The 10,723-nt window shown below is 42.5% G+C and overlaps 1 protein-coding gene and 1 long non-coding RNA gene across 2 annotated transcripts; both read right to left on the bottom strand.

Annotated features, from left to right (window-relative positions):
- Positions 1–7,441: 7,441 nt before the first annotated feature.
- Positions 7,442–7,908, bottom strand: LOC125529931. Its single transcript, XR_007292792.1, has 2 exons — positions 7,785–7,908; positions 7,442–7,687 (listed from the first exon to the last, which is right to left on the bottom strand). It is a non-coding gene; the product is annotated as an uncharacterized LOC125529931 (long non-coding RNA).
- A 780-nt stretch (positions 7,909–8,688) lies between these two features.
- Positions 8,689–10,459, bottom strand: LOC125529930. Its single transcript, XM_048694360.1, has 3 exons — positions 10,432–10,459; positions 9,238–9,819; positions 8,689–9,077 (listed from the first exon to the last, which is right to left on the bottom strand). The coding sequence occupies exons 2-3, from the start codon at positions 9,809–9,811 to the stop codon at positions 8,689–8,691; spliced, it is 963 nt and encodes a 320-aa protein (XP_048550317.1). The 5' UTR covers positions 9,812–9,819; positions 10,432–10,459.
- Positions 10,460–10,723: the final 264 nt, after the last annotated feature.

Consider the following 10,723-nt stretch of genomic DNA (forward strand, 5'->3'; position numbering starts at 1 on the left):
CGTCGCCCGGCGCCGTGGTCGCCGCGGGCGAGCCCACGTTCCTGATGGTGCCGCCAATGTACCTGGTGCCAGCAGCAGCAGGGGATGGGGCTGCGTCCATGGAAGTGCCTCTGCACATCCGCATCGACAAGCTCTCCCCTTGGTCCGACGCATTGGTGTGATTAGCTCCAGCACTCAAGGCAGTTCGTGGTTGCTTAGTATTTTGGTGTTCCAGCTTAAACTAAGTATTTGGGTCATGTTATAATTAGGGGATGCAGTTCATCTTTGATGGTAGTCCTAAATCATTGTAGGGTACTTACCTAAATCGGAGGATATTAAGCTTGGTGCTAATCGGAGGATATCTTCTTCCGGTGTTATGTCATTCCAACTTGCAAGCATTTCATTTGCATCTGTTGCAATCTATCTATCTCAAGTCAAGAGCAGAGCTCAATCTCATGTCAAGAAATGTTATCCATGACACCAAAGCGACGCTTAATGCGGGTTTACTGGAGCATAGCAAGGAAGAAAGGAGGCCTTCTGTCAAACAATCTCCCTTCTTCTTTTTTTGCGGGACTGTCAACTCTTCTCTATGTATGAATTTGAATATTCAACATGCATGATACCTAGCCAATGTTGATGAAGCTTCTCTCAGAGTCTTCCTAAGGAATGGATCAAGCAACCATTCCATATTTGTTCAAGCGTCTGCTATGAAAGTTTGTTCAGTTTTGCAGGCACAAGCAAATCAATGGGACTTCTTCTAGTTCTAGCGGCTGCAGTCGTCAATGCTTTGAACTGGAACACTGTTTCTTTTTTCCTCTGATTGCAGGACCTCGGTACAAGTTCCGGAGGCCAAGGATTTGATTTGGCATCCTGGACATTGGAGCATACGACATGCTTTGTTGATTTCTTTGATCTTGTCTTCACTCTTCATTCTTACATGATTGAGCACATTGCAAGGAGCAAAAGTCTTATGGCTCATAATCTTGCTAAGAAAGCCTCCTCTAGCTCTACTTTTCTTTGCAGCAAAGGTTCTAGATGTAATTCCAAAAGGTCTTTTCAAGCCATCTCCTTCCTAAGGGGGAAACTTATGTATGTACACTCCTTAGATTGCTAATAATAAAGTGTTAAGCCCTCTCTGAGGGCTGGAGTTTGCCCCCAAAAAAACTAGTAACTTTTACTACACATGGCCACAATTCTTCTTTTATATGAATGCGCTTTGTTGGCAAAAAAAACCATTTTCTAACAAAACAATCTTTCTATATTAAAATAAAAGCAAGTCATCGACACTATAAGAGTAAACATCTGCTGGGCATATGTTTACTCTAACAAACTATTGGTATTGACTGATGGGCATGGCATGCGTTTGTATAACTCCCAAAATTTTAGATCCGACTCACTGATTTTTGATTTATTTTTTGGTTTTATTGATAGCAGAAGACTACGTCAGCTAGTGGAGCATGAAAACGCTTGCTTTTTTTAGCTGCCCCTTTTGATTTTCCGCCCGATGCATGTCGGCATATTTAAAAGCGGGGTACCCCGAGCGTAATTACAAATGGACCAGCCCAAAAAGCCACGTCGGTAAGGCTTTTTACTTCAGAAACGGAAAAAATTTGGACGTCATAAAAATATGTAAAATTTTGAAAATTCAAAAGTTATTTTGGATTTTGAGTTTCAAAGGTCAACATTTTTTTATTGATTTTAAAACGAATTTAAATTTTAGTTTGAATTTGGCTTGAAATTTCAGGGTTGCAAGTATTTCAGACTCCACTGAAATATGCGAGATTTTGTTGAAAATTTGAATCCTCGGTGCGAGAAGAAACTACACTGGAATTCCTCTTCACAATTAATACTACAACATCCCAGAAGGAGCTAATTACGTGGCGGCATGCGGACCTTTGTGTAGGTTTACTGTCAATTTAAAATACCCTGGTTAAACTTGATCTACCAAAACGTCAGCAGTGACGTTTTGGGACGGTGCTAGGTGTCACGAACACGGGCCTCCTCAACACACCTGCCTCGCGTGTAGACAACTTTCACAGAGGCCGTGTGAGGTCACGTTTTCGTCCACACATTTAATGTGAGTGCAGGCTATGGCGCATAGCCTACCGCTATCGGGGGTGACAAGTGTCGAGAAGTCCGCCTCGGTCATCAAAGACGACTTCCCCACACAACCGACACTCTCGGTCAAGGCTATCAACTCCACATGCTCCCGCATGGACTTCCCGAAGTTGCTCTTTCATGGGGACATCAAGCAACATATATCTTTTTATATTACAGAGTGTGATTTAAAAAAAATCAATTTGTTTCACGCAAGCGTTTGATTGCTAATATATATATATATATATAGTTACTATTCATCACCCAGGGTGCATAATAAATTATTCTTCACCTGAGGTAATCTTACGATTATTTCATAATTAAATTATGTTTCAAATTCAAATAGTTATTTTCATATTGATTCATTACGTAAAATTTGGCATAAGAAAATAAAAATATAGGTCATAAGACTAGAAAATTTGCAATTTATGTGTATTTTACACTATGTTTTTACGTTTGTAATTTTACATAACATAAAATATTTTTTATGACGATTATATATTTTCTTACGGTCTCTTTTTACGTCAGAAATAAGACAGAACTTACGCAACGTAAAATTACGGTGCATTGATGGTAAAATAGAGGGGGTGAAGAATAACTATTCCTCACCCAGGGTGACGAATAGTCAATCCCTATATGTCTTTGTTTTTCTCATGGCTTTTCAGTACTATTATTGATGCAAATGGTATGATGCGTCAAACTTGATGAAAACGGACCTCACTAAATGTCCGGAGACACATGCAGCGGCTTGTTCGGACGCATTCTATCTCAAGTCAAGAGTAGAGCTCAATCTCATGTAAGAAATGCATGCATTTTGTGTATACCATTGCTATCTGATGGAACCTTTTTTCCCCTGCACAGTAAAATGCTCTGTTCAGCTAGTAACTTCTACTACCACACGTGATCATAATTCTTTTTATTATATGAATGACCTTTGTGAGCAAAAAATATCATTTCCTGGCAAAGTAATCTTTCTATATTAAAATAGAAACAAGTCGTCGACACCAAAACAATCTACTTACAAACTCAATGGCAGCGGAGAGTTACCCTGCCAAAATATTGGAGTTGACTGATAGGCATGGCACGCATTTGGGTAACTCCCAAAAAATTTAGGGCTCTAGCCCAGTGGTAAGGACACATTGGTGTTCCTTTGAGAACCGGGGTTCGACTCCCATCGAAAGCAAATTTTCACGATCTCATATGGATGGGTTCCTTCTATAAAAAAATTGGATCCAAACCAGTTGTTTCTTTTGTTCCATTCATAACAGAAGTATGTCAGCTAGCGTAGAGTGAAAACCCTTGCTTTTTCGGTTGCTCCTGCTGATTTTGCGCCCATGAGCGTGATTCACGTGGCCACGACATCCCTTTTTTGTAAATTTACCCATGTTTTGATATAACGGGTGCACACACAATCCAGAAGGGCCCGTAAATGCCCACATCACCTATGACGCCCCATCAGGCCATAGGGATCGCCATCATGTCGTAGTTACCGCCCCAGACGACGACCTCCGCCCGGTGCCGCTCCTCCAAGAAGAAGAGCATGGCACACTTTGACAATGGGGCCCACCATCATCTTGGAGATTGGACCCCGCAGCCGCATTGCGAGCATGATGGGGCACGAGAAGTGCCGGGCCCGGGGAAGAAACCCTTGGCCTTTGCTTTCTCGAATGAACACAATCATAAATTTATTAAAATAGAAAACAAGTCAATGAGACTAATGGCAGCCGGAAGTTACCTTACCAAATTGTTGGCTTTAGCGATGGGTGAGGCATGCATTTGGATAACTCTTATGCCGCATGTAGTGGCCCGTAGTATCCAAGATGAATTCCAACTGTGGATTAGAGCCAAGATAGGTGGACTAGCGAGAGATGTAACGTAGCAAAGCTATAGATTGGTCCTGTGGACTGCGCTCTTTGCGCTGTGTAATCATCTTGTAAATGTTCTATCTTCTCTCTTAAATGAAAAAGCGCGCAATGCTCTTCGGTAACTACGGGGTACCCCGAGCGTAACTACGGATGGACCAGCCCAAAAGGCCATGTCGGTAAGGTTTTTTATTCCAGAAACGGAAAAAAATCGGACATCACCAAAATATGTAAAAAAAATCAGAAATTCGGGACTTATTTCGGATTTTGAGTTTCAAAATTCAAAAATTACTAATGATTTTTAACCTAATTTAAAATTTTAGTTTGAATTTGGCTCGAAATTTCAGGTTTGCAAGTATTCTGGACTGAACTGAAATACGCAAAATTTCGTTGAAATTTTAAACCGTCGGTACGAAAAGAAACTACACTGGAATTCCTCTTCACAATTAGTACTACAACATCCAGAAGAAGCTAGTGGAGAGTGAAAACGCTTGCTTTTTCAGTTGCCCATGCTGATTTTGCGCCCAACAAGTGTGATTCACGCGGTCACGACATCCTTCTTTTGTGAATTCGCCCACGTTTTGGTATGACGGGCGCACACACAATCCAGAAGGGCCCATAAATGCCCACATCACCTATGACGCCCCATCGGACCATAGGGAACGTCACCATGTCGTAGTCACCGCCCTAGACGACAACCTCCGCCCGGTGCCGCTCCTCCAAGAAGAAGAGCATGGCACACTCTGACAATGCGGCCCGCCTCCATCTGGAAGATTGGCCCTTGCAGCCGCATTGGGAGCATGACGGTACGAGAAAGGCCAAGTCCGGGAAGAAACCCTTGGCCTTTGCTTTCTTGAATGAACACAATCATAAATAAATTTATTAAAAACAGAAACAAGGCAACGAGACTAATGGCAGCCCGAAGTTACTTACCAAAATTTGGGCTTTACCCATGGACGGGGCATGCATTTGGATAACTGTCAAAATTTTGGATCCGAGCCAATTTTTTGTTGCCCCTCCCAATTTTGCGCACAGGGTGGAAGATTCGTGTGGCCGCGAGATCCTTTATCAACAAATTGGCGTCCCCCACGTTTTGGCATGGTGGATGCACGCACAATTCAGAGAGGCGATAAAATCCCGAAACCCCCTATGACACCCCATCGGCCATATGAATCACCACCATGCAAAAGTTATGACAAACCACCGCCGACCACCCCTCTGTCGTCAGCCACAGGCTCCGGACAAAGGTGCTGCTCCTCCGGGAAGACCACCCGCCACACTTTGACAGCCGGAGGGGGAAGCGGTGGCCGACAAAGCATTTTTCACGTGGCGGCGGCATAGGGTTGTGAAAAAACCCATGGCATTCGGACGTCGTTTGGCTTGGTGATTCTTCCCGACGAACGGCACCAAGTAGCGAGTAGGGTGTGTGCATCGCCTCGCCGGGCCGAGATTTCAATGGCCGTGTGATGCCGGAGATGGGAACGAGACAAGCACCAGCAGTTCACAGCACTCATTGCAGGGTCAGGTTTGAAACAGAAAGCTAGTACGTAAAATGCTTTGCAGGCCCAGTCCTTTACGTACGTGCAGCACAGCACTAGCCACCGATCCCATGGGGAAGGTGAGGGGTACTACTACTTTGAGTGGTCAGTTCCCAGAGCAGTACTACTAGCACGCAGCTTTACCCACTCCGAGTAGACTGCTGTCTGTGTGGCGTGTGAGACAAGGGAAAAGATTGATCCAATCTCTTTAATTTATACTCGTACGTATGTATGACCCAGATTGTTCTTTTGTACTGTACTAGTATAGTCCAAATGCATCCATCTTACTAGTGCATGCTACTCCCACACCCTCAGGCCCTTTCAAAATTCAAATAAGATGGCATTTTGTTGCTCAACTGGAAAATATCGATCATGCTTGTACTCCATTACCATCAGCTTCTTTCTAACTAGTACTTCCATACATCTACCTAGTGCTATATTTTTCTGCCATGTGTTCTAGAAATTGAAATGTGTGTCTCGATAATAATAATAAGAAAAATTGAACTTCTAACTCGACCTTTTAAAAAAGGATAGCTACTCATAGCCTTTTCCCAAAAGGAATAATCATTCTTTTCTAAAAAAAACAGATTTTAGGCCTCATTTAGTATGAAGGATTTTCATAGAAAAAACATAGGAGCAAGGATTCCGTAGCAGAATTTTCTAGAGATGCATCCGGTTTGTAGGGTACATGTACATGAATTTTATAAAAATACTATTCATTTCTCATGTTTTCAGAGGAAACGACGCGTCCACTCAAAGCTCTTCTTTTTGCGTAGAAACAAGGCAAGAAATTTTTTTAGGATCCTACCAAATTTCCGTACTACTTTTAATTCCTACGTTTTGATTTCCTCCAAATTGAATGAGTCCTTAAAGGCTTAAACCAAAGGATATTAGATCGAGTAGTCAAATTCCCCACCCTATAAAAAGACTAGTCAAATTTGTAGGAGAAAATCCTGCATTTAACATCTTTTCTAACAGCGTGAAACATTTCCCCTTTTTTCTCAAATATCTCTGAGTTGTTCACTTGATCTTGTCAAGTTAAAGAAAAAGAAGTTGTTCACGCTCACTAACTATTGTCTCTTTCCATTTTTGTTACATGCAGGTGGTATGTCTACAATTTTCTCTCCATAGTTAGAGCATCTACAGCCGTATATGACAAATATGACCCCTTAAACGTCCGCGCATGCGTCCGGACGTGTCCGCGGGCAGTGACCGGACACTCTTTAAATTAACACAACTGCATCCGGACATCTCATACTAGATTCTCAAATCCATTTTTCTGCCATGTGTTCTAGAAACTGAAATGTCCGCATCGTCCGGTGCTTGCACGGCTACATCGTCATCTCCTCCTCGTCCTCCGACGGCTCCGACGTCGACCCACCTCCTGCTACGGACACCTACAACATCTTTTCTAACAGCGCAAAACATTTTCCCCTTGTTTTTCAAATATCTCTCGGTTGTTCACTTAACAAGAACAAGTTAAAGAAAATGAAGTTCTTCGCGCTCACTAACTATTGCCTGCTCTCTTTCCGTTTTCGTTACATGCAGCTGGCATGTCTACAATTTACTCTTCACAGTTAGCATCAAGTCTTGTGTGTGCTTGTTTTTTTCTCCTTCTGAGCAACCTGGACTTTGTAGTTCTAAACATGCTCCAAAAGTTAGCGTTCACGATTCAAATAAATCCTGGTGTGTTATATCTGTGTTTCTGAACCAACCATATCAACAACACCCCTGTCCTGTCCTGAATATCATCAGTTATACAGTTTTAGTGTTCTGAACTAGTATTTGAAAAATATGAGACGATTTCAGACAATATGTCTCTGCAATATTATTATGCTTACAGTTGCTCACAAATTATAAGAGTATATGCTCCGGCTCGGAACTTCGAGCAAGTACCCTCGCCAAAAAGAAATTACTTCCAGTAAGTAGCACTAACCGACGTTGTTCAACATTCACAGTTGTAAATTCCCCTGTGAACACAACTAAATATAGTTCCAGCCTCCAAATAAAAAACAGAGTTTTTCACAAATTTCACACAGCAGTTGCTCACAATTTTCAACCTATTGCTGGTTGGTTACATGATTAGTGCACACTTGCATCTCAGCTTGCAGCCTGATGTTGTTTCTCAACTCCCAAGGAACAGCATTCTTCAAGTACTACTGATGTTGTTCAGCCTTCACAGCACATGGGGCAACGTGAGCTCCGGCCACACTACAAATGCAACAATGGTGGTTCAGTAAACATGCATGAGACAATCTAGAGAAACAACAGTTCGAAAGTTTCATGGGGATCATATTCAGTCGACTACCTTAGTTCAGAGAGTCAGTAGACGGGGCCTTCGCAGATTCTGCATTGTCAGGAGAGGCAATTAATTCTTCTAGTGTGCGGAACCTCTTGTGATTGGCTGCCGGTTCTTCCACGGGCCCCTTGCGACGTTCATTGTTCAGCCTTCACAGCACATGGGGCAACGTGAGCTCCGGCCACACTACAAATGCAACAATGGTGGTTCAGTAAACATGCATGAGACAATCTAGAGAAACAACAGTTCGAAAGTTTCATGGGGATCATATTCAGTCGACTACCTTAGTTCAGAGAGTCAGTAGACGGGGCCTTCGCAGATTCTGCATTGTCAGGAGAGGCAATTAATTCTTCTAGTGTGCGGAACCTCTTGTGATTGGCTGCCGGTTCTTCCACGGGCCCCTTGCGACGTTCATGCTTCAGTTGAAACCTAGGACTTGTCCTAGGAATGCCAGTATGGTAGTCCTTCCTAGCATGTTTCACCTTGCCCCTCACCAGCTCTGCATCAGCACCATCAGAGGTCAGAGCCTCAGCTGGCAGCTCTTCCACAGGCCCGTTACGACATTCACGCTTTGTTTCAAACCTAGGACTTGTCCGAGGAGTGCCGGTATGGTAGTTCTTCCTAGAATGTTTCACTTCCCCTCTCACCAGCTCATCACCCAGGTTGCAGAATAAGTTATTCTTCATCCGAGGTAATCTTACTATCATTTCATAATTAAATTACGTTTCGAATTCAAATAGTTACATTCCTATTGATTAATTACGTAAAATTTGGCATAAGAAAATAAAAATATAGGTCATAAGACTATAAAATTTGCAATTTATGTGTATTTTACACTATGTTTTTACGTTTGTAATTTTACATAACATAAAATATTTTTTATGACGATTATATATTTTCTTATGGTCTCTTTTTACGTCGTAAATAGAACAAAACTTACGGAACGTAAAATTACAGTGCATTGATAGCCACCTTCAGAGGTCAGAGCCTCGGCTGGCAGCTCTTCCACAGACCCGTTATGACATTCACGCTTCGGTTCAAACCTAGGACTTGTCCCAGGAGTGCCGGTATGGTAATCCTTCCCAGGATGTTGCATCTTCTCTCTCACCAGCTCCGCGTCGCCACCTTCAGAGGTCAGTGCCTCGGCTGGCAGCTCTTCCAGAGGCCCGTTCCGACATTCAGGCTTCAGTTCAAACCTAGGACTTGTCCTAGGAGTACCGGTGTGGTAGTTCTTCCTGGGACGCTTCACCTTCCCTCTTACCATCTTTGCATCGCCACCTTCAAAGGTCGGAGCCTTCAGAACTGTAGAAGTCGGGCCTGCAGAAGGTGAATGTTAATTTTTTTTTTCTGGGAAGGGTGCTGTTAACTTCAAATAATAATAATTTGTTGCAATGTTTGCATGATATGGACTGTTTGCAAGATAAACACACAACTGTACTGAGAAAGGGATAGAGGAATATACTGGGGAATGGCGCTGATGTGGGAGTGCGAGGACAGTTGTGCGATTCAGCCATATCAAGAGGTGCTTTTTCAGTAACCAAAGGCGACGCTGTAGCTTCCAAACCATTTCCAGAGTCAGCAGCTTCTTGACTTCCTTCAGTAGCTGCAACAAGCACAACCTTCACATCTTGGCTTCCTTCACTAGCAGCCTGCACATCTTGGCTTCCTTCACGAGCTGCAACAAGCACAACTTGCACATCTTGGCTTCCTTCACTAGCTACAAGAAGAGGTTCTTTTTCCGTAACCAAGGACGATGTGGTGGCTTCCAAAGCATGTCTGCAATCAGCAGACTCTTGTCTTCCTTCACTAGCGGCAGCAAACACAACCTGCAGATCTTGCCTTCCTTCACTAGCTGCAACAAACACAGCCTGCACATCTTGGATTCCTTCACCAGCTACGACATGCATAGTCTGCCTATCAAGCGACGCCGCCCGGTGCTGAGTTGCAATATGATCCTCCTGAACAGTCTCGTCATCGCTGCTGCTCAAGTCAATAATATCATGATCACTCAGATCTATGAAATCTATTACAGTCATTTTGTGGCCTGAAATAGTAAAATTGCGTGAGCAATGATTAATGAAGAATGGTGCAGGAATAAAAACAAGCTGAAGCTATATCCATCCATCAGACATTTCACCCCTAAGGGAAAAGAAACAAGTAGCAAGGATAATAAAAATAACCAAAGTCACCTACCCTTTTTAAGAATCGAGATATTTGAACATTTATGTAGCTATTATAACATGAATGGCTCTTTAACTTGGAGCACCGGCCATGAACTCTCTTTTTTAGTACATGTGGTAAAAAAACAATGAATGTACTATCGAAGACAAATGCAGTAAGATTATTTTCATATAACCCGTCATATATATTTTAATGTGCAAATTCAAATAACTCTGAATCCAGAGCTCTAGCGGTTGCTTTGATTCCTACATATCCATTTAGTATATCTTGATTGAAAATGAAGCTATCATTTCCTTCTGTATATTGCTAAATGAATAGATTTCACAAGAGGTCGAGAAGCTCGAGTAGTAGTAAGAATTAGAGTTCTTCCTCAATTATGGATTTTTTTCACATAGCTCGGGTCAATTAGCATCTCCATGTGTTGAGTTAAAAAGTAACGGCGACGTTGCTAAAGATCGAACAAAAATGGCTTTACCGGATCCAAGTGTGACCAAACTGTCGCTTTCTTGTGCCCTGACTGTACTCTAGAAGCCACATTGTAAGTTTTGACAGGAATACCATGCAAAAATATACTGGCGATGTAATTGTTGTTGGGTTTTCTCTTCTCTTTTCGAAAGCTCATCTTGTGGGAATTGGTTCCCTCTGACGGTCTGACTTGATTCTACAAACTGTGCACTGTTTTGGTCATAGTCTGTTGCATTTTACACTTTGATTCGAATATGAAATGCACTATGTTGAACACTAAGTAACTCCTATCACTCGTCATG

The sequence above is a fragment of the Triticum urartu genome, unplaced genomic scaffold, assembly GCF_003073215.2.
Source record: "Triticum urartu cultivar G1812 unplaced genomic scaffold, Tu2.1 TuUngrouped_contig_5953, whole genome shotgun sequence".
Classification (NCBI taxonomy): Eukaryota; Viridiplantae; Streptophyta; class Magnoliopsida; order Poales; family Poaceae; genus Triticum; species Triticum urartu.

What these genes read in the sequence shown, in the direction of transcription:
- LOC125529930 (XM_048694360.1), bottom strand. Translation starts at nt 9,811, where the DNA reads ATGACTGTAATAGATTTCATAGATCTGAGTGATCATGATATTATTGAC. An exon ending in CACATCAGCGCCATTCCCCA is followed by an intron (nt 9,078 to 9,237) that starts GTATATTCCTCT and finishes CGACTTCTACAG; the next exon opens with TTCTGAAGGCTCCGACCTTT.